The 24,744-nt window shown below is 36.2% G+C and overlaps 1 protein-coding gene across 2 annotated transcripts in view; it reads right to left on the bottom strand.

Moving 5' to 3' along the window:
* The window catches only part of LOC144968116 (putative E3 ubiquitin-protein ligase HECTD4), a 101,049-nt gene that overhangs the window by 53,332 nt on the left and 22,973 nt on the right, over positions 1-24,744 (bottom strand). For both annotated transcript variants that reach the window (XM_078906116.1, XM_078906117.1), the window contains exons 14-37: positions 23,962-24,082; positions 23,352-23,471; positions 22,415-22,696; positions 21,820-21,944; positions 20,820-21,018; positions 19,694-19,813; positions 18,439-18,543; positions 16,999-17,162; positions 16,009-16,248; positions 14,652-14,838; positions 13,612-13,746; positions 12,210-12,295; positions 10,343-10,575; positions 9,094-9,205; positions 8,055-8,193; positions 7,366-7,532; positions 4,812-4,958; positions 4,308-4,383; positions 3,880-3,991; positions 3,397-3,553; positions 2,736-2,810; positions 2,019-2,224; positions 1,670-1,847; positions 762-840 (exon numbers count right to left, since the gene is read on the bottom strand). In XM_078906116.1, coding sequence (XP_078762242.1) covers positions 762-840; positions 1,670-1,847; positions 2,019-2,224; positions 2,736-2,810; positions 3,397-3,553; positions 3,880-3,991; positions 4,308-4,383; positions 4,812-4,958; positions 7,366-7,532; positions 8,055-8,193; positions 9,094-9,205; positions 10,343-10,575; positions 12,210-12,295; positions 13,612-13,746; positions 14,652-14,838; positions 16,009-16,248; positions 16,999-17,162; positions 18,439-18,543; positions 19,694-19,813; positions 20,820-21,018; positions 21,820-21,944; positions 22,415-22,696; positions 23,352-23,471; positions 23,962-24,082 — 3,565 coding nt within the window. The remainder of the gene's footprint in view (positions 1-761; positions 841-1,669; positions 1,848-2,018; positions 2,225-2,735; positions 2,811-3,396; positions 3,554-3,879; positions 3,992-4,307; positions 4,384-4,811; positions 4,959-7,365; positions 7,533-8,054; positions 8,194-9,093; positions 9,206-10,342; positions 10,576-12,209; positions 12,296-13,611; positions 13,747-14,651; positions 14,839-16,008; positions 16,249-16,998; positions 17,163-18,438; positions 18,544-19,693; positions 19,814-20,819; positions 21,019-21,819; positions 21,945-22,414; positions 22,697-23,351; positions 23,472-23,961; positions 24,083-24,744) is intronic.

The raw sequence follows: 24,744 nt of genomic DNA, 5'->3' as shown, positions 1-24,744 counted from the left end.
AAGATGCACGAGACATTCCTGTCCATTGCGCAAATGTTATTTATGTACCTTTCCAAATTATGAAACACTAAAGCCATGTAAGAATAATAACCACTAAACAAGCTCAAAGCGCTTTACAAGGGGTCCTTTTAGCCAACAGCAACATTTAACATGTAGGAAAAGACATGACATCAGTTTGGCGATATTATAATTTCCAAAAAAAATTAAATAATAAAAACCACTTTGAATATTTCTATTCAAATACAATTCATTTAAAACATTGACAAGCATCTGGTATTTCTTAAATAGAATTGATATTATGTGAACATTAGAGAGCTTAAAGCTTTTTCATTGTATCATTCGTGTTTTAAAACATTAGCTCTCATCTCTATTCGTGATATCTCAATGCATTGAACAAAATTAATCTGAGAAGTCTTACCGGTGTAAGATAAAGATCTGAACAAGTGCATATGAAAGGTGCCAGACAAGGCAAAAAAGAAAAATACAAGAAAAAAACCATCTTTCTTGACTAGGGATAGAAAACTCAGACCTCCTCAGACCTCCTGATTACCTCCATTACACCACAGAGGTTCCCTCGCTTGCATCACACAACATAAACATTGAACACGAGCATACGAGAACAAGGACATTTGAAACAGAATTTGGGGATGGTTTGGTTTCATTTCAATTTTGTACCTCCTCTTCCCCCAGCAGATTGTTTGACAAGTTGCACATAACTATTTTGAGGGAAATTGTTAAAAAGAAAATAGCACAAAATCTACCTTTGAGATTTCCCTGTCAAGTCTTACGACTTTGTCAACACTGGCAGCTCCTGCTAGTCTGAATGGACGGTTCTCTTGGCTGTGTTGTGAAAAGAAAGTGTACATATTTAAACATGATGCAACATAATTTACAAGCTCTTACCTGTATTAACTATCTGATGATGCAATTATGGAAGTGTAAAAAAATGCCTATTTTTTTCTTAGTTTGAATGATTATGCTGTTAATTGTAACAATAAAAAGAATCATGTCTTAGGTAGTTGAGAAATGCATATTTCAGAAGGTTAGCCCTTCAACAAATTGAGGTTCCTGACCCCTAGGTCCAACCATTGGTTATTGGGTAATGGGTCTATTTAGATCTGGATAAAAGTTCTTGACATGGTCAGAAATGCTTTTCATAGGGTGTAAAGCAATTTATTGTTACCATCCCTTTAAAGCAATAGACTAAAAACTCTACAGGCTCTGTGGTTTTGTGATCAACTATGAATTAACTTGAGTATTTATTAGCGCTATATCTATTCAGTGAGCTCAAAGAGTTTTACAAGGGGTCTCCAGCAAACAGCAACACTTAACAAGTAGGACAAGACGTGACACCTGTGAGACGATTATACTTTATTTATTTTTTTGACAAAGACAATGTTGTTAATGGCCAGGTAATCATATTACAACTCAAAACCAGCGAGAGAATGTGAGTAAAGAACCTTTTCCAAGGACTCAACTATGTGCCACTCCGAGCTGGACTTAAATCCTAGACCTTCTGGTCCAAAGGCGAGTGTCATACCCCAAGACACATAGTCATTACATTTAATTGATACAAAAAAAACAACTCAGATTCAATTGTTTTATCTTTATATCTTTTTAAAAAATTGTCATAGCTTATCAAGCCAAGAAAAAAGCTTTCAACTCTTACTTCAATAAGGGTTGAATGACTTCATGAGATGTCTGATCATTCCTTTTGTGGACAAACACTGAGAGTTTCCCCCGTAAAACATCATTGTCCTCTCCTTTGTCTACATCACCCAACTTTGAATTGCGGCCCGACATGGTCGCCTCTTGGGAAGATTGGCTGGACAGGAGTACCTGCTCACCTGTATCGAAGAGGTTGAAAAAATATGATTACACTCCCATCTTTTTTGTCTATAATTTTCATGTAACCATGCATTCAAAATCGATGAATAATAATAATAATAATAATAATAATAATAATAATAATAATAATAATAATAATGATGATAATAATTAATTCATTCATTCATTACCAGGTACTAGGAAATCTCCCAGCTTGGCCAGTAGCAATGAGATAATTCTGGCAGGAGGGTCCGAGACAGATTGACCGGAGCTCCAATGGGTGGACAGTTGTTGACCCCAGGTCGGTAATTCCACCTCCTGACAATCCTCACAATTCATGAGGGGCAACGATACTCGACACAGTTGAAGGATGATCAAAACTAATTTGGGTGACGGCCTGCAATAAAACGACATTAAAAAAAAAATTTCAAGATATTGAATATTTGTAAATAATAATGATTATAATAGTAATATTTTATTTTTTAAAATAATAACAATAATAATAATAAAAATAATAACAATAATAATAATAATAATAATAATAATAATAATAATAATATAATAATAATAATAATAATAATAATGACAATATTAATAAAAAATAATAACAATAATAATAATATAATAATAATCTAATACTAATGCACTTATGTAACCTTATGTTTTGTATTGTTTTTATTTTGGTCCCATTTCAATCATTATAATATTGCCCAAATAGTCCTTGACCTATAACCTAGCCGCATGGCCCAAATTAATTCTCTGGCTACTTGAGTCACATTGCCCAAATAATCACTCCTTTACAAGTTTGTCTAGGGCATCATTTTGACACTTCTTTACCTTGTTTACATTACAGAACATGTCGAGGGTATAAATATAATAAATAATCATAATCTTAATAGAAAACCAACCTTTGATCGAGGAGTAATGACAGCAGCTTTGATACACAGGCAGGCTGACTGAGGATGGCTTTACCCATTCTGCTCCTGAAAATAAAAAGAGAAATAAATTAACAATTTTATCAACCAAAGACACGTTGTTTAAAATGGGAATTTGATATATGTTTTTGTTTTGAAGTTTTCCTTTATTGCTGTTATTGTTTTACTTTCTTAAGTTTGAAATCTTAGCTTCCACCCCCCCCCCCCCCCCCAAAAAAAAATGTCCTCACCCTATTTCATGTAACCACTCAATCCATAAATAAATTATGTTGTGGAAATTTAGTCAAGCCTGTTTGCCGATTTGTCTGTATGGAGGTCAACTGTGTGTGGGCTTTTGGCACACCAATTTGGTTCTTATAATATAGCAGTCTGACTTAAACGTATGTCAGGTGCATGACGAATTGGTGTGGTCAATGTTGGGATTACATCAGTGCTCTCTAGATATTCTTTTCTCCAATCGGTGAGTAAAGAGCCTTTTCCAAGGACTCAAATTTGGGCTACTCAGAAGTCCGAGGTGAGAGTCATTCCATACAAAACCTCAAAGCCCCAAAGAAATTTACAGAAAAGCAAAATTATCAAGATGATAACAAAATTACATCAGTATGACAAAATTAAGACCAATCTGATTTAGTACCTGGACAGATTGTTGAGCAAGCTGAGTACTTCCTGTAGAGCCTCTGTTCCAGCCATGGCATTGCCGATTCCCTCCGTCGCTCTGGCCAGGTGATGAGTCAGTAGCATGGACACTTGCTTGGCCAGGCCAGAATGTTCCAACTCTTCTACTTGTGATCCTTTAAATTACAAAAGATGAATTTGAAATTATGAAATAAATAAATAAACAAATAAAAAAAAATAAAAAATGAGATTCCCATCTCAATATTTTTCCGAACTATAAGTCACATCATTTGAGAGAAAAAAAAATTCAAATAGAAAATGTAAAAAAAAATTATTTTTAAAATCTATTCTGTTCTTTGAGTAGAAACTAAAACCATTATTTGAATAATAATTCCAGTCAAATCGATATCTAAATGTTAACAAAAAAAAACTAAAAACAAAAAAAGCTGAAAACAGGACAATGACATTGTTGTTAATCCAAACAATAAAAAGTTCATCTTACCATCCTCCACTTCCCATTTGACACAGCGAGATGCCAGAACCTGGAAACCTGCCCACGCCAAAGCAGAGACTTTCTGCCCTGGAGTTTGCATCTCGGCATGGATTCCACTCACCTGAAACAAAAATCAACTAAGTCATCATCATCATAATCATTATTATTTTTATTATTATTATTATTATTATTATTATTATTATTATTATTATTATTATTATTATTATTATTATTATTATTATTATTATTATTATTATTATATTATTGTTATTCATTATTTATTATTTATCATTACTCATTTATTATCATAATTATACATTATTGCTATTATTATTATTACTATTATGATCATCTATAGTATCATTACTGCCACCATCAACATTATCATATTTTCATAACAAAAATCAACCCAGTTCCAGGTTATCCTAAAAACTTACCCTATGACTTCCGAGGCCACATAAATTGTCCAGTAAATGTACCAGACCAGATCTCACTAAACATTTCTCTTCGGCTCTGAACATAGGAAAGAAATAATTGTTCTTTCTTATTATAAATCATTCCATGAAAAATACATTATCAATTAATGAGGAATGTTTCGTAAGAGTGGCTGTGACAAAATCGTCTGAATTTTTAATATTTTTTCAAGGAATGTACAGCATCTATGTTTTTAAGTCATTATGCTCAAATAAAATACAAAATGATGATAAAAAAGAGCAAAAAGATTGTGGGGATATTGGCTGAAATTTTACAAGTCTGAGAAAAAAATCTCAACTACTCTCAGGATCAATCTCGGTCCCTTTGCATGTGAAGCGAGTGCTAATCATGTCAACTCAGTAGTCAGAATCTGATTCCTCCTGACATTAGACCATTTTGAGATGGTGGGTCACATATTTGATGAATGGCTTTTGCTATTTGTTCATTGGGCAGGGAGTATATCTTACCTAGTATAGGGTATAGTACACAACAAGCCTATACTGCTTGCACTGTGTATCGGGTATCGGGCTGCTAACTGTACCACTGAGGACATGGCCTCAGCAAATACATCTCTCACTTCTGTCACCATCCCTCCACACACCAAGTCATCGACTCTGAGGAGAAAGAAAAAAAAAATCATAGACATGATATGAAATAAATGAAAATACAAAAAAGTATACACTTCAAAACATTTGTAAGATACAGTTATACAAAGGATGTTACAAAAGATGACTTGAATGAGATTTTATCGTATTTACAAGTGCGTTATCAACTCTTAAACTAGAGCATTTATATTCAGAAAAGTGAGTGGAGCAGGCACTTATGTTGGTAACAACAAGATATGAAGTGAGTAGAAAAGTGCCAGAAGACAATAGAGAATAAAAATTTTTTTTTTTTCGCGGCGGTGGTGGGGTTTGAACCTGCGACCTTATTGGTACGACAACTCCGCCTGGCAGGTGAGAGCGTGGCTCTACCGTGTGAGCTATCCACGAACACAAAAATATTCGTTTCAAACCCAAAGTCATTTCTAGATCCCTCTCTCACCCACTTCTTGAGATCGCCGATTCGTTCACCACCATCGCGAAGTAATTTTGACCAGCAGTTAAGCTTAATAGCCAATATTCTCATCACAAACATATAACATAGAAACGATTGAGACATTGAGTATGCTCCGGTGTATGGGGTGAATTTTTAATTCAGAAAAGTGAGTGGAGCAGGCTACTTATGTTGGTAACAACAAGATATGAAGTGAGTAGAAAAGTGCCAGAAGACAATAGAGAATAAAAAATTTTTTCGCGGCGGTGGTGGGGTTTGAACCTGCGACCTTATTGGTACGACAACTCCGCCTGGCAGGTGAGAGCGTGGCTCTACCGTGTGAGCTATCCACGAACACAAAAATATTCGTTTCAAACCCAAAGTCATTTCTAGATCCCTCTCTCACCCACTTCTTGAGATCGCCGGGAAAAAAAATTTTTTTATTCTCTATTGTCTTCTGGCACTTTTCTACTCACTTCATATCTTGTTGTTACCAACATAAGTGCCTGCTCCACTCACTTTTCTGAATTAAAAATTCACCCCATACACCGGAGCATACTCAATGTCTCAATCGTTTCTATGTTATATGTTTGTGATGAGAATATTGGCTATTAAGCTTAACTGCTGGTCAAAATTACTTCGCGATGGTGGTGAACGAATCGGCGATCTCAAGAAGTGGGTGAGAGAGGGATCTAGAAATGACTTTGGGTTTGAAACGAATATTTTTGTGTTCGTGGATAGCTCACACGGTAGAGCCACGCTCTCACCTGCCAGGCGGAGTTGTCGTACCAATAAGGTCGCAGGTTCAAACCCCACCACCGCCGCGAAAAAAAATTTTTTATTCTCTATTGTCTTCTGGCACTTTTCTACTCACTTCATATCTTGTTGTTACCAACATAAGTGCCTGCTCCACTCACTTTTCTGAATTAAAAATTCACCCCATACACCGGAGCATACTCAATGTCTCAATCGTTTCTATGTTATATGTTTGTGATGAGAATATTGGCTATTAAGCTTAACTGCTGGTCAAAATTACTTCGCGATGGTGGTGAACGAATCGGCGATCTCAAGAAGTGGGTGAGAGAGGGATCTAGAAATGACTTTGGGTTTGAAACGAATATTTTTGTGTTCGTGGATAGCTCACACGGTAGAGCCACGCTCTCACCTGCCAGGCGGAGTTGTCGTACCAATAAGGTCGCAGGTTCAAACCCCACCACCGCCGCGGAAAAAAAATTTTTTATTCTCTATTGTCTTCTGGCACTTTTCTACTCACTTCATATCTTGTTGTTACCAACATAAGTGCCTGCTCCACTCACTTTTCTGAATTAAAAATTCACCCCATACACCGGAGCATACTCAATGTCTCAATCGTTTCTATGTTATATGTTTGTGATGAGAATATTGGCTATTAAGCTTAACTGCTGGTCAAAATTACTTCGCGATGGTGGTGAACGAATCGGCGATCTCAAGAAGTGGGTGAGAGAGGGATCTAGAAATGACTTTGGGTTTGAAACGAATATTTTTGTGTTCGTGGATAGCTCACACGGTAGAGCCACGCTCTCACCTGCCAGGCGGAGTTGTCGTACCAATAAGGTCGCAGGTTCAAACCCCACCACCGCCGCGAAAAAAAATTTTTTTATTCTCTATTGTCTTCTGGCACTTTTCTACTCACTTCATATCTTAGCATTTATATTGCGCAATATCCACTAAATGTGCTCAAAGCACTTTACAAGGGGTTGACGGGACATGACGCCTTTTAAGCGCTATTACAATTTTTTCGAACAGAGACAATGCTGTTAACGACCAGGTACTCATTTTACACCTGAGTATGGTGTGAGAAAGTGAGTAAATAGCCTTTTCCAAGGGCTCAACTATGCGCTGAGCGAGGCTCGAACCCAGGACCTTCTGGTCCAAAAGCGAGTGTCATATCACTAGACCACATAGCCACACAATCTATTTCCCATGTAATAATGAAATAATTCTCACTTGGGTCCATATCTGAGTACCGACGATACAGCTGCAATCAGATGAGTGGCACCACCTATTTTCGCTGCCGAGGATAAGAGTTCCTTGATGTGGTTGAGAGCTTCTTTCCTGATGCGACCACGCCTATGTCTCTCCTCTGCTGCTTTGAGAAACTTGGAACTTGAGACCTATAAAAGAAAATTTTTGGAGGTTTATTAATTTTTTTTTTTAATTCTTTTTTTGTTCCAAATTGAAATTATATGCAGTTTGTGTCAAATTCTATAATAAATTATTACACATTATTCCGAAGTAGGATAATATTATCAATGACAATCTACATATACATTCATGTCTTGAAAGTAACTCAATAGCACATAGATCAGATTTGAGTATGTAAAGCTACATTTCAAAAATAAATCCGGAAACTTCCTCAAGAGTACATAATTGTTGAAATAAATAACACAATTCGATACCTTATCCATCCCATTAAATATAAATCCATAAACGAAAATTTAATATTGTTGGCTATTCATAACTTAAAAATGTTTCTCTCTCCATAAATTCCAAGCCAGAGACGACTTATATTTACAAACAAATATGTAATACAAGTCCAACTCAAAATCAACATACTTCATTAAACCACTACAAAATAAATACTTAAAAGCGTTTCTGAGTGGCCTCCAAATTCAATTTAGATGCATGCTAGTTACCATTTTGAGGGGGTCATTTCCGATGAAAGCAAAGAGTTGATCAATAACAATGATGTGGGGTGGTTTATCTTCATCTCCGTCATCGACCAGATCTTGTAGGATGGAGGCCATTCTACGTTGTTTTTCAGCCTGACGCCATCTGATGAATGGTTGAAAAAGTTTGTAATCATACGATCATATGTGAAAATGTTGGAGAGAAAGATAAAGAGAATAAATGTGACTCATAAATAAGGGAAGAACACAAAACAAATGACGTTTCGGCCTTTGACCTTTTTCAAGTAAACACGAAATATGTGAAAATGTTGCTGCTTGAAACTTGAAGAGATAAGTGACGTTAGACAAATGGAATAATTAATGAAACATAATTAAGACATTTCGGGTTTTCCCGTTGTCAACAAAATACGAAGAATGAAACACTAAAGACGAATGAGAGTTGAAAGAATGACGTTGAAATCATGATTAATAAGTTCAAAAAATTTTTTTAATGTCCAATCTAAAATAAAAAGAATGGGGGAAAGATTTAGATTGATTAGGCCTACAGAAATCAACAAGAAGGGGATAACAGAAATTAAAGGATAACACTCAACCAGAAGAGCCGACCTAATGCCCTCTAGTGGTACAGTCATTTTTTGTCCTTTAATTTCTGAAGTATTTCAACCTGTGCAATTGGTGATCAAGAGGGCAACACTTTATCCATTGTGCTTAAGTTAACATTGCGATGAATTGATAAACATTACTAACACAGTGCAGCCAACCATAGCATGAAAATGTGTACAACGGAGAGCCAAAATGAGTAAGATTTTGAAAAAAAATCCTAAAAAACTTTCCAAGATTTTTCTACAAGAGAAGACCTACCAATTATCTCTGTCTGGAATTAAGTAATGTATTTATGTCTTTATTGTTATTGGCTGAAGAAGGGTTTTGAGCCCGAAACGTTCTGTGTTTGGTATTCTGTTCTTTTTTGAAGCTGTTATATTCATTTTTGTTTAGTATTTTTAACATAAGGTTGGCCCCACTGCTGACCTCCAATCAAACCCACCTGTGCTGTTTGAATATCAAGGACTCATCGATGCCTACAGGGGCTGACATACTCCGGGCAAATCCAAAGTGAGAGAAAGACACGTCAGTGTCGGAACGGGCCACAAAGTCCTCTGAAATGCAACGTAGGATGGAGTAGAACTGCCAGCATAAATTAAGTATACTAATTTAATCATTACTTACTTACTTACTTATCCGACCCAGCGACCACCTGAGCTCTAGCCCTTCGGTCTTGTGCCATGACGTAGAAGTTAGACGCCTTTTGTAGTTGTTCCAGGTGAATTTAATCATTGAAATAGTAATAGTAATGTTCGAATTGGTGATGAGCAAAAATATATATAAATAAATAAAATAAAGAAATACCCATGTGAACTAACACTGCCCGAAATAGAGACCTTAAATGTCTCTAAAATCACTAAGAACTAAATTCAAAGATGGACACAATAATTGACCTCCTTGCTCACTATGGGATTAAAAGATTGAAAATAGCCTGTGGCAAATAAGAATAGAGATATAAAACACAGAGATGTATTTTAACCTTTGAACAATGGACTTGCATTTTCATGATAGGCATGAATAAAAATTAGTTAGGACAGGTTGAGAAACTATGGCAAGAACAACTTGGGGGGAGGGAGGGAAATTAAGTTGCATAGCATAAATTGAAATAGATATAAATAATCTTACAGTTAAGTCTGATGATAACCATTAACCTCACTCTACAATCTTAAGCACTAATATCAGGGTGCTAAACAAGGCGCCTAATTTTGTAAAATATGATGTGTCGAACCATTGAAATGCGTATTGACCAACTTCGTATGCAATAAGTTTAAAGCTTTGTTAGACTCCTTGATAAATTCTTTTTATACAATATCTAAAAAAAAAATTTGAGCTTTCATAAAGCATGTATATCCATCAAAGTGCTTTACATGGGGGTTCCAAGCCAACAGCAACACTTAACATGTAGGATAACACAAGAATGCATGTTAAGCAATATTACGATTTTTTTCTGACAGAGGCAACACTGTTAATGGCCATGTACTCATTTTAAACCTGAGTACAGTGTGAGAATGTCAGTAAAGAGCCTTTTCCAAGGACTCAACTATGCGCTGCTCGGAGCAGGACTGAAACCCAGGATCTTTCAATTTGAAGGCAAGTGTCATACCACAAGACCACATAGCCCCACAATTTATTTTACATGACAAATTTCCTTAAAATTTAAGTCTACAAGCAATGTGACTATTCTCACTCACCTTTGAATCCCTGAGTGTAGGACAGAGTACGAGTGAGAGCACATTGAGCATTGAGGGGTACGCTGTTCACGTGCAGTAATAGGTCCAACCTCGACAGAATTCCAGACACAACTTGTTTTGTCTTGGGAAAGATCTCTTTCTCCTGACCAGAAGGTGGTGATTTATCAGTATTGTTGCTTTGTTGTTTTGCCACTGATATTTTGGTTTCCTCTACATCTCTGTGGAATTTCTCCCTTTAAAAGTTAAGACAACGAGTGAGTTAAGATAGTTTTGAAGATATGATATAAAATGACAAAGCCTATGACTACCACTCTGTCGTACTATGAAAAAACAAGTATTTAAAAGTTTGGCCATAAAACTCGTCCTTCATATATCCATCAATTAAAATGACTCTAATCTCACCAAAAAGTGCTCAAACCTAAGACTTCACAGAAGTACCAGATTTAAGAGTTTTTGACAAGATGAGGATTGATATTTGAATGACGAGTTTTCTGGCCAAAATTTCAAATACATGATTTTTCAGTGTACTGCAGCTCTAGATACCTGGCATTTGAAGAAACGGTTTATTGTAAAATGCTTCTGAGAGTATGGAAAATAAAAGTGAATAAGAACAACACAAATGCAACAACATTTATCTATTCTTATTCAACAGATCAAAGTTTATTTTAGGCAATTTGATGATAAAGGATATGAATTATGAATTTCATAACATAACAGTCATCAAGCTTATCTCTATTTAAAACACTGTTTATATTTTATCAAAGACTGGCATTTCTTTAACAAAATAGCAAACAAGATAAGGACGTAATAATCACACAGCTTCTGCATGATGACTTCTGTTGATCACGAATGAAAGTAGGTACCAACAGTAACGCATCTCCTGTAGTTGAAAATAATGGACAACCAGGTGACAGGGTGGAAATCCCGATGTTTATCACCTCAGTAGTCGTTGACTTCAAAACAATTTAAGATTTAAATTATATCAATGGATGCGTCTTGATTTCCATTTTCCATTTAGTCAAATTTCAATATTCTACTTAAAACGTTTACAATTTAATCGTTGTGTGAAGATGACGTTTGCTCTAGTCAGATCTTGTCAGATAGAAAAAAAACTAAATTTAAGCTAAACTTAATTTATTCATTACATAGCTAAATAGAACTAACCACAGCCTATCATAAGTTGTCCCATGTCTGTTAACCCTTAAAGGTCCTGATAGCTCAGTTGGTAAAGAACTTACTTCACAAGCAAAGGGACCCATATCAATCTCAGGGTGCAGTTGACATTTTTTTTTTCTGATCCCCCCAGTCCATAAAGCAGTGAATGAGTATGTTACTCCTGGAGGAAAGTACTTGCAATAGATGCATTCAAGCATGCGGTTTTGTCTCTTAAATGCTACGGAAACCTGGATAAACCTCTGGCTCCAAGGGCCTACTTTAAAACTGAGACATACTGTATGGTTATAACCCTATGTGTGAATGTTCAATTATGGGTCTGCCTGCGTGTGTGTAAGGGGGGGGGGGGGGTTGTGGGACAAGAGATGCTTTTTTTTTTTTCAACCAACAGAATTGAGCATTATATAATTTTGAAATTGACCTATACAAATGCCATCTATTATTATTATTATTATTATCATCATCATCATCATCATTATGGCTCTGAAGGGCAACTACTTATAACTGCATATTATCTTCTTTTTCTCTTTGTCTTTTAATGTCCCTAACATCTCATTTAGTGCAAGAGTGTCCTATTTCCTAGTGGGCACTCACACCACTCAGATTCCATCTTCAGAAATTTGCATTTTACAAAATGAAGTTACAAAACACACAAATCAAGTGTAAAAATTTCTTAGTTAAAACATATACTCACAAAAGATTATTTACAACTGCTTCCATGTCAGTTTCCATGGCAACGTCTTTCAAAAAAGCTATCGTTGCTAAGTCTTTGTGGCAAGTCTGCAAAAAGACGATAAGAACAACAAAAAAATCCAATATAGTAATGTGAATGATCTCTATCATCCAAGTTATTATCATTATTGCAATCCCCTAGCAAAAATTCAGTCACCATCTCTCGTTATCTCGTGCAGCTATGTGGTCTAGTGGTATGACACTGCTTTCAGAGCAGAAGGTCCTGGGTTCGAGCCTCGCTCGGCGCAGAATTGAGTCCTTGGAAAAGGCTCTTTACTCACATTTCTCACCGTACTCAGGTGAAAAATGAGTACCTGGTTGTTAATAGCATTGTCTCTGTCCGAAAAAATTATAATATCGCCTAACTGTCCCATCCTAAATGTGAGGTGTTGCTGTTGGCCAGGGACCCTTTGTAAAGCGCTTTGAGCATGTTTAGTGGATATCGTGCTATATAAAAGCTCAATTTTTTTTTAAAACAATTTATTTTTGCAGTGCTGCCAACCCTTACCCATGTAATTAAATAAATAATAAAACTCCTCTTATTCATCCCATAGTGGAAATTTTGTCTCCGGGGTCTATTCCAAGGGAAGACTGGAATAACCCAGGCATCAGCCGCAGTGCAGCGCCACAAACTGAGCTAGGGAAATCTGACTTGCTCAAGGCCACACAGCGCAGCGGGTATTCAAACTCTGTACCTTACAGGTATGAAGCAAAGACTGTACCGCTGAGCCACACTGCCCCCTCCATTGTGTAAAATGCTCATTTTGGCTCTCCATTGTGTACAATGCTCATTTTGGCTCTCCATTGTGTACAATGCTCATTTTGGCTCTCCATTGTGTACAATGCTCATTTTGGCTCTCCATTGTGTACAATGCTCATTTTGGCTCTCCATTGTGTACAATGCTCATTTTGGCTCTCCATTGTGCACAATGCTCATTTTGGCTCTCCATTGTGTACAATACTCATTTTGGCTCTCCATTGTGTACAATGCTCATTTTGGCTCTCCATTGTGTACAATGCCATTTTGGCTCTCCATTGTGTACAATCCTCATTTTGGCTCTCCATTGTGTAAAATGTTCATTTTGACTCTCCATTGTGTACAATGCTCATTTTGGCTCTTCATTGTGTAAGGTTTGAAAAAAAATGTGTACAATCTTGAAAACCATAACGAACTCAAATCCTAATGATGGGCAACAAAACCATATTAGCAATATTATAATCTATATTTAAATTAATGACTAAACTTACTCTTCTTAGAAGATATAAATAGCATCGACTTATATATATATTAATAACAATATAGCATCTCTCTTCTTTACCAAGTCATAAGACAACTTCATGCAAAATCAATTTCATCCACTTACTTCTCGTAAGTGGTAATCGTGAAAGAAGGGAGGCTCTGGCGGTGTTGTCTGACTCTCTGTCCCAGGTTCTGATTTGACAGCTGCTGCATTGTCTTCCACGTCGATGTGCCACATCTTCTCTAAATCAGCCATGACCTATTGAGAAAAACATGAACAAGGATGGACAGTCCAACATTAATGGGGGAAAGCTGAGGACACATCTCAAATCTCCTCTATGACCACCTTGGTCAGGAGAGTGAGATCACATGATTGAGAAAAGGAAATCAATATTTTAAAGTTGAGAACGTATTAATCACTCTGAGGAACATTTCCATTACAAGACTTTATTTTTTCTTTTGTTCTAACTTTATGACAGAGTCATGTGAGGAAATCACTTCAATTGACTTATAATACTAAAATAGCAGATACAAAGTCCTGCTGCACTTATAAATCCACAGTGAATCAAACATTTTAAAAAATTAAAAAATAAAAAAACCTTGTGTGCCAAGATTTAATTCAACAGAAGCAAATGTAAGTTGCATGATTAAATATATACGGTTACGAGTATGCAGTCATTCCAAAAGGCAAAGGGCCAATACAAATAGGGATTTTTATCAATTCTCTCCAAGCTATACAAAAATAGCTATTACAAATCTTGTCAATACAAAAAAAAGTTAAAGTTTAAAAAGGCATAATTGAAATATTAAAGATAGACAATGATAGTTAACTTTATAGAAAAAAATAAGAGAGAAGAAAAAATAGAAAACAAGAGAGAGAGAGAGAGAGAGAGAGAGAGAGAGAGAGAGAGAGAGAGAGAGAGAGAGAGAGAGAGAGAGAGAGAGAGAGAGGAGAGAGGAGAGAGAGGAATGAGAGAGAAAGAAAAGAGAAAGAAAGAGAGAGAGAAGAGAGAGAGAGAGAGAGAGAGAGAGAGAGAGAGAGAGAGAGAGAGAGAGAAAGAGAGAAACAGAAAGAAATAAAATAAGAATTTAAAATATATAAAGAAACACTGATTACATCATAAAAACAGAAAGTTTAAAAGCTCATCTATCTAATCCATTTACCTGCAGCTGTCTAGCAAGGATATCAAATTTCCTGTACGTCTCTTCCATGATAGCTTTAACAGCTGCCAATTCCTCTCCTTGCTGCTCGACCAGCTTTCCCATTTGACACACAGAGTGATCAAGGCCCAAATGTTTGGCAATGGCTGACACAGCTCTCTCCTCTATCACGTCTAACTGAAGGACTGGCCTGAATTGTGTTACGTAAAGGGGTTGGTGTTATATTAGATAATTGTTTTGTATTTGTCTGTTTTTATTATAAGGGTTTTACAGTGCTTACAATACTTTAAGGTCATATCAGCGCGAGTAAAAAAGGAAGAAAATGGGATAGTTAAAAGTTCTAGAATTACAATCAAAGCACCCAAGAAAAGGTAAGACAAAGGGGAATTGGTTCAAGTAGGAAACAGATGTAGATTCCAAGCACTTAGTTTGAGATCACCTAAAAGTCTCATCCAGACACTAGCACAGGTCCCAACTAAAAAGGATACATTCAAATGTTTAAAAATCATATATAATATGGAAACAAAACAATACAGTACATAACAGAGAGATGATTTACAAGGAAAAATAATATCATCTCCCAAAACTAACTATACATTTGACTGTTTCCCTCCCAGTTAGGATATCCGGCCAGGGCCTGGACAAAACCAAGAAATCTCATTCCACCTGGCCAAAACCAAGCAATCTCATTCCAAGACAAAGACAGAAAGTCTCATCCAGACACTAGCACAGGTCCCAACTAAGAAGGATACATTCAAATGTTTAAAAACCATATATAATATGGAAACAAAACAATACAGTACATAACAGAGAGATGATTTACAAGGGAAAATAATATCATCTCCCAAAACTAACTATACATTTGAATGTTTCCCTCCCAGTTAGGATATCCGGCCAGGGCCTGGACAAAACCAAGAAATCTCATTCCACCTGGCCAAAACCAAGCAATCGCATTCCAAGACAAAGACAGAAAGCATGTTGGAAAACAGATATAGTGGGATAGAAGACACAGTTAGTGCCTCCCTGCCCACTATATGAGGTATTTCCTTTTAATTTTGAGTACATATTTAATTTTCTTGATCATTGTCATTATTCCAACTCCCAAAAAACTGATGAAAACTTAAATCTTTGCAAAGATTTCTTGGATATTCCTACAATTTGTTTTCTTTTGTTTTCTTACTTATTTTATTTTTTTTTTTTAAATTTCTTTTTGTTCTCTTTTTTAAGAGGGGGAGGGATCTCTTTTCCTTGACCATTAGTCAACTCCGAAAAAATATGAAAACTTAATCCTCTCCGCAGTTTCAAAATTTTTTATGAGTAGTTCTTGAAATATTATAAAAAACAAAAAATTTGTACTTACACCACACTGGGTTTGATGTGGGGAGCCTGCCATTTTGTCAATTTTCTCAACTTCACGAGCATCTCTTTGGGCAGTTTGATATGAGCAAGCTCTGCGGTTGTTGATGAGGGAGAAGATTCTAAGTCTTTGTTTCCCTCCGTGTTTCCACTCTCTGGCAGCTTAGCCTTGTTTCCAACAGCTGATGATGGAGTGCTGCTGGCAGCGGTCTTCTCACAGCCTTTTTCAAACGTCCACACACATCTTAAAGAATATTATTAATACAGAAATGATACTCTGAATAGAAAATAAAGTTAGGCACAAATTGCAAGAGAGTCTCTCACTTCCTCCCTCCCCCATATAAGTGGCAGCTCCAGTCTTTTTTATTTCAAAATAATTATTTTGTCTCTTGGGAACATTGAGACATATTGAATATGTGGAAGCAAACAGCTTATACATCAAGGGATGTATAAGTATAACGCTGTAAAGTCCCAGAAGCAATAGGTACTTCAAGTGATTTATTCCATTACTTGTCTTAATTTGTCTATACGAACAACTTGATTACGCAGTGGTATCTTCAAAATGGAAAAGAAAATATTCATTGACAAATTAAAAATAAATATGTCAAAAAGGACTTCCAGTATTGCGGGTATGTGGTCTTGTGGTATGACACTCACTTTTGGATCAGAAGGTCCTGGGTTCGAGCCTCGCTCAGCGCATAGTTGAGTCCTTGGAAAAGGCTCTTTATTCACATTCTCTCACTGTACTCGGGTGTAAAATGAGCACCTGGCAAACAACAGTGTTATCTCTGTTGAAAAAAAATTGTAATATCGCCCAACAGGCGCCATGCCTCTTTCTACATGTTACATGTTGCTGTTGTTCAGGGATCCTTTGCAAAGCGCTTTGAGCATGTTTAATGGATATTGTGCTATATAAAGGTTCAACCTTTTTTGTTTGTTCTTTATTTTTATTGCTCCCAAAAATAAATAGTGAAACAAAATAATTCTTGTTCACCTTTGTAACAATCGAGACTTAAGCAAATGCTGGCAGTCAATCTCGTCTTGAGTTTGAGAAGACCCGTGGTAAAGCAAACTGAGGTAGGTAGACAGCAGGACGGACAAGCCTAAGGCCAAATCAGACAGGAATGGGAGACCAGGGCTTTCTTCTTCCGCAGATTCCTGAGATGGAGGAGAAAATTTTAAATTTCATTGTACGATCAACTATCAGATACAACATTTAACAAGGATTGGGGTGTGTGGTAAATTGAAATTAATCTTTAAGACAACAAAGAAACATCTTTCTGAAATCTTTTTAATAACATCTTTGATTGTCCATTGTCTGGCGTTTACATATCTTTGATCGTCCATTGTCTGATGTTTACATATCTCTGATCATCCATTGTCTGATGTTTACATATCTTTGATCGTCCACTGTCTGATGTTTACATATCTTTGATCGTCCAATGTCCGATGTTTACATATCTTTGATTGTCCATTGTCTGATGTTTACATACCTTTGATTGTCCATTGTCTGATGTTTACATACCATTGATCGTCCATTGTCTGATGTTTACATATCTTTGATAGTCCATTTTCTGATGTTTACATATCTTTGATCGTCCATTGTCTGATATTTACATACCTTTGATCATCCATTGCCTGATGTTTACATATCTTTGATTGTCCATTGTCTGATGTTTACATACCATTGATCATCCATTGACGTTTATAAATCTTTGATCATCCATTGTCTGATGTTTACATATCTTTGATCGTCCATTGTCTTATGTGTATATACCTTTGATCGTCCATTGTCTGATGTTTACATACCATTGATCGTCCATTGTCTGACGTTTATAAATCTTTGATCATCCATTGTCTGATGTTTACATATCTTTGATCGTCCATTGTCTTATGTTTATACACCTTTGATCGTCCATTGTCTGATGTTTACATATCTTTGATCGCCCATTGTCTGATGTTAACTCATACCAGAATCAAAAAGTCCATTCATAAAGTATATATTCAAGATAAAAGCTGGTATGACAGCCAACAGGCTTTAATTCTGACTATAATTTGCACTCTGTGGCTTAGCACCAGGCTATCACTTGACTAGCAAAACAAGCAGATCTGAGCTGGAGGGGAAAAAAGTGATTCTTCAGAATCACAAGGCTCATGGAGCCTGAGTTTATCCCAGTTTCTATAGCATGCAATGGACTATAGCAATTGCTTGCTATCCCTTGGATAGGACCCCAGTCGATTACAAAGTACTTTTCACCAGATCTAATTTGGTGAACAGGGGTTCAGAAAAAATTAAATCTCGATTTTACCCGGGATTGATCTCTGTCCCTTTGCATGAAAAGTGAGTGCTCTACCAACTGAGCTATCGAGTTCCCCAAGAGTTGGGAGGTGGAGTTTTAATACAAATAAAAACTGCACAACTGACATGTCTTACCTGAGCCCTGATAGTGCAGGCAAATCCCCACATTGCCTTGTCGGGCGTATTGTGTTCACGACCACTCCTCATTTCAAACGTTAGAGTCACAGTGTCGCCTTCAACCTATTGGAAATAACATTGTTGTTGAGGATGAGGAAGATGAGGCAGAGAGGAAATATAACGAATGTGACACTAGTGACCAAATATAATGAAGCAATGTTAAGCATGGTCAGTGACCAGATGGGAGAGTGGGTTGAGGATTAACTGGTTCTATCTCATTATTTCTTCAAAATGAGACAAATTGACCTAAATTTTATTATTTTTTCATAACAGTATATAAACTTCAGCCACTCTTATGTATACGACTTTTGAGATAATTTCCCGATTTGAACATATTTTTTTTGTCAGATGATGATGCCCTTTAAAATTTGACTGTAACACATATAATATCCCAAAACTTACCAAAATTGGATATAGAACCAGTTGATCTCAGCCCACGTTATAATCATAATTCTGGCCTCTGTTATTTTCTTGACTACTGCATTTTACACATGTTATCCCAATGAAGTTTCATTTTTTTAAATTTAAAAGGCGAAAGACTTTGTTGGAGTCCTTACCATGGTGCGGTCTAGACCCCTAATAGTGTGAGAAGGTAAGGATCAAAACATTTGTTCAAGGGAGGTTTCTAAGCAATGTTAAGCATAGTCAATGACCAGATGGGAGATAATTATTATAACTTTGGCATCTGAATACTGCATTTCACACATACTATTCCAATGAAGTAAAAAAAGTCTGAAAGGTATGTTGGAGCCCATATCACGATGCGGTCTAGACCCCTAATGGTGTGATAAGGTAAGTACCAAACACTGCGGTTCTAGGGTTTTTTTGTGTTTTTTTAGTAATAGTAAAACATTTTTTGGTTTAGCTCTACCAGATGTTAATAGAGCATTAAAATAGCGCAATATCCACTTAATACGCTTAAAGCGCTTTACAAGGGGTCCCTAGCCAACAACAACACTTAACACATAGGATGAGAAATGGCCCCTGTTAGCATAGAGCATAGCGATAGAGACAACCCTGTTAAAGGCCAGGTACTCATTTTACACCTGAGTGCAGTGAGAGAATGTGAGTTAAAAAGAGCCTTTTCCAAGGACTTGAACTATTGCGAGACTAGAACTTTGTACTGAAGATTAGTAAAGTTCAAACCACTAGATCACATAGCTGCAATTTTTTTGTTTCAAGATTAAAATTGAAAGCAAAAAAATAATCTTACCTTGACCAGATCCTTGGGCCATCCACTGCCCAAAACACTACGACTTCCGAAGCCATATGAGTTTCCACCATATTCCACAATTTTTTTGCCATTGACACTCGGTCCTGCATAAATCACAACCTGAAGAATCCAAATTTTGACATTTCCTTACAAATTTCTATTTGAATTCCATAAGCACAGTGCGAGACAGAAAATTTTTAAAAATACATCTTACAAAACAGAAAAATTTGTGTAATGATAACTTCTGAATATCCCAATGCTGGGAAGATGGAAATAAAAGCTGACCATGACAATAGCTAGCACAAAGCAGCAACATACAGGAATGTGACGTCAACAACCCTTGGAGATGAATAATGCGTCCAGCAAATAGTTGTATTTTATGATTTATTGGATCTAATTCAGCCCGTCCCTAATATAAACAAGCTGCTTTAATGCGTAAACTTTGAAATCTTTTGTGTCTTTGTTCCCAAGTGTGTCACAGCACTTGCAACATATTTAGATCATTTCAGCACCAATAAAAAGGAAGAAAATGGGAGAATCAAATATTCTAGATTTGTAATTAAAAGCACACAAGAAAAAGTAAGACAAAGGAATTTGGTTCAAATGGGGATCTGTTGCAGTTTCTAAGAGCATACTATCAGTGTCCTTTGTTTGAGATCACCTAAAAGTCCCATCCAGATAGAAGCGCTGTTCAATCTTATGTGGAAGACACTCAAATGCTTTCAGATTATTATACATTCAAAACATAAAAATGTAATGGTAGTCAAGAGGGAGATGATTTACAAAAAAAAATAGTAATATCTCCCAAAACTTTAACTATGCATTTGACCCTTTCTCTTCCAGCTAAGGACTCAAGCGAGGACCAGGACAAAACTAAGTTCCAAGATAAAGACAGAAAGCATATTAAAAACATATAGGGGGATAGAAGACACGACAAAAAAAAAACCCAGCCAGTGCTTCGTTCCGTAAACTTTGAAAGGTTTTCATGCGTCAGAGATGACAATAAATCACTGAATGAAATGATGCTTCTTGTATGTCATGCACTAGACATAAAGAATTGAACAAAAAAAAAAAAAAAGAAAATGAATCTATATCTTTTTAATGAACACACGACCAGTCCATTTACCTTGTCGTAGTCATATTGAGAGGAACACCTGGGATCAAATCTCAGATAAAGACATCGTGCCCCAGGGATGTGGACGGTTTCTTTAAATTTGTAGTTGTCCCTGACTGGATGAATCGTTTCCACAGTCTTCCCAGAAGCCCATGGGGCAGGAATCTTAAGACCTGTCAAAAATCCTTCCTCCTCCTCCACAGCCGAGTCCCTGGTGGATTGCACAATAGTTTCACAAAGATGAAAAGAAGAAAAACCCAAATATATTTTTCATAATGGATAACATGTGGGATTTCTGTTAACATCGGACATCCTGTTTGATAGATTATCTACATTCCTTCCTGGAACACCTAGGCGACGGAATCTAATTTTGTTTAAATATTTCAAATGAATTTACTCATAGGCAAGAGAATATCATGTGGTACCATCAAAATAAAAATACAAAGAGCATCATACCCTGGTGACAACTCATTCAATTCAGGAAATTGTTGAAGAAGAAGAAGAAGAAGAAGAAGAAGAAGAAGAAGAAGAAGAAGAAGAAGAAGAAGAAGAAGAAGAAGAAGAAGAAGAAGAAGAAGAAGAAGAAGAAGAAGAAGACGAAGAAGAAGAAGAAGAAGAAGAAGAAGAAAAAGAAGAAGAAGAAGAAGAATGAAAAGAACAACGACGACGACAAGAAAAGAACAAGAACAATTTTTAAAACCCAAAAAGAACAAAGAAAAGAACAGCATCAAGAACAAGAATACCAATATCATCATTATCAAAGTTATAAATATTCAGTCTCTGTACTCCTTTTAGGGGATGGGTTTATTTTTGTACTCATTTTTTAATATTGTCTTTTTTAATTACTTTGAGACAAGAGAGGGAGTACGTGAGAAGGAAAGTATTGAACTTACAAATAGCGGGAAAGAGGAAAAGGGATGCCCAAAGACTAGATGGTGGGATAAGGTAAAGGATGATATGAAAGAACTGGACTTTGTTCAAAGAAAGAAGATATTGTCAAAAAACCACTCACAGATCACAGCTGAAAACTTCTCCAATCATATCAGCCATTTCTCTGTCAGCGGACAGATCCAAATCATTAGCAGCAGACTGGTTACAGCTTGCCTCCAACTCTTCACTCTTCATCAATAGCACAGCCTGGAAATACAAAGATGGGTATTGCTGTCACCTGTGTTGTTAAATTAATTCCCTTTATTCATCCCTAAGGGGAAATTTTTCTTTAGGATTTATTCCAAGGGAAGACTGGAATAACCCAGGAGTCAACTGTAGTGCAGCTAAATCTATGTGACTTGCTCAATGCCACACAACGGGACAGGTAATCGAACTCAGTACCTTTCCAGTATGAAACAAAGACCATACTGCAATAAAACATTTTCAGGCAATTCTAAAAGTAGAATGGCATAAAACTCCTAAAAATTCACTAAGCTGATATAGACTACCAATAACACTATAAGGGTGAATTTATAATTGAAAAAAAAAAGTGTGCATGCTACTAACTTAATACTCCCCACCACACTACCATTTCAGTATTTAAAAAATGCAAGAAAATCAAAAGTGACAATGTGCAGGGTTAAGAAAAATTGGCAAAATTTCAAAATGTAACTTACTCGGCTTGAAAAAAGTGTGAGTCTGACCAAAGAAGGCATGAGGGCCTGAGCGATGGGCAAACATCGCAGATTGCGATGGGTAAGACCCGTGATGAGAACTGGCATTAGAGTGCCCAGAATCGTACTCTTTGCCAGACGTTCAAATGCAGCAAGCCAGTGCTCGAGATCACCATTGACAGAAGTGTTGAGGACAGCCATGCATGTTTCAATGAAACTCTCCAAAACCTGGCAACCTCCGTCGATCATTTTGGAAACCAATGACAAAACATTGTCTTGTATGCCCTGCGAGAAAAATCAGTAATTCATCAATATACACAAGGAAGTATAATTAACGATAATAACACAAGATTGATGAAGATGACGATGATGATGATGATGAATGATGATGGAGACGATCAATTATTATTGCCATAAAACTTTTGAGCCAAAATAGCTTGCAGAAATCAGATTACTATAAAATAGTGATTAAAAGCCAAATGTAAAAGGGGGAGGAACGGGGGGCAGAAGTCGATCAAAGTAATAAAAAAAAAGGTTATTCATACAAACATGAAAATAACTATTTACAAAATCAAAAAAGTTAACTAAATAGAGCAAGTTCACAACTTTTAAAGATCTACAAAAAAAGTGTGTGTACAGTAGTGCAGACAAAACAAGAAAGAAAAATACAAGAAAAAATAACCACCCCAAAAAATCAGCCTGTCATGACTGCCCAGTGAGCTTGGTCAATGTAGTTAACTGTTTGATTTTGTGAAAATAGTTATTTTCTAGTTTGTAAATTTATTAAAAAAAAATAAAAAAATTTCTACTTTGATTGATTTTTGGGGTGGGTTGTATTATTCTTTCTTGCATGTCTGGCATTGTTTCAACACACTTTTTCATATCATTATCTAACACTAGTGACTATTTTCACAATTTTTAAACTTCTGAAAAGACTTACAGTGAGATTGAGATTCTGAGCAGGGTCATTGTTTTCATTCGTTGTTGGTTCATGTAGAATGGCACATCGTAGATAATAGGAACGAAGCGCAGTCAAGTACAAAACGGCTGGTGACAAAACCTGAAAGAGTATTTTAAAACGCATTAGAAAAAACAAAACAATTGAGATATTGAGAGAATCTTTATTCATCAAAAAGAGAAAGGCTATTGCAACGTCACTTGCAGGGCTGCCTACTTGAAATTTCAAAAATTTGTAGTTTCCAAGGGTAAAAAAAAGAAAAATTCACTTTAAATAGCTTTAAAATTTACATTTTGCTCTCAGCATGGTCCAAAAAGCTCCAAAGTCTTGAATATAGGTTCTAAGAAGCTAAACTTTCCTTCTCAACAAGATTTATGGAGTCAAAGAGGAGAATGCAGCTCTGTAGCTGGAGCCAAAAATTCGTATTTCTACAAATTTTTCGTAGTCTTAGACAGGTCTGCACTTGAATATTTTAATGTGCTCCAGATAACAAAACTTCAACTAAGCATATAATTTCTGAGGATTACACAAAAGGAAGTCTCTTTATACAGTGCATTTAAGTTAAGATAAGCAAATCATGACATATATTTACCGGTAAATTTGCTAGTCTTTCCTGTAAGTCTTCTTTAGAGTAAGTTTGGACTTCTGCCAACAAGACACAAGATTCTTTGACAGCCAGTTTGAGGACAAACGAGACCAGTTCATCAGACAATCTGTCAATGATCAAAACAAAAAATGTTTGATATACCATGAAAATTGCACAACAGAGTAACAGTCACTTAAGGAGATAATCAAAAATGAAAAAAAAAAATAATGCTCCATTTTAGCACTATTCCGGTTGTCATACTCTTACTTACTTCAAAATTCTAAATTTTAAAAATCTCATCAAACAATCTGTCAATGATCAAAACAAAAAACGTTTTATAAACCATGAAAATTTCATGACAGCGTATCATTTTCCCTCATTTAAGGTGATGATTCAAAACTGAAAAACCATACAGCTCTATTTTAGCACTATTCGGATTGTCATACTCTTAATCTGACTGCAAGGGTCAAGGCAAAACAGAGTAACCTAATTCCAAGAGAAAGACAGAAAGCAACTCATAAAACAGATGTAGGAGATAGAGGACAGAGCAAATGACCTCCTGCCCACCATGGGAGGTCAAAAGACCCAACCCAACTGAAATGTGACCAAAACTTTCAGCCAAGGTTTTTTAAATTTTCTTACTCTTCCTTCCACCCAGCTATGGCCGGGTAGCTGAATCAGATCTGGTGAATAGAACTTTGCAATTGTCTTAAATCCTTTCCAAAGGGAAGCAATTAATTGTTGCTGTTACAGAATCTGAGATAAACTTCAGTTCCAGGGGCCTTTCCC

Source organism: Berghia stephanieae, chromosome 3, assembly GCF_034508935.2.
Source record: "Berghia stephanieae isolate SIO BIC M18660-M18661 chromosome 3, UCSD_Bste_1.3, whole genome shotgun sequence".
Lineage (NCBI taxonomy): Eukaryota > Metazoa > Mollusca > Gastropoda > Nudibranchia > Aeolidiidae > Berghia > Berghia stephanieae.
This window is presented reverse-complemented; position numbering and strand designations above follow the sequence as displayed.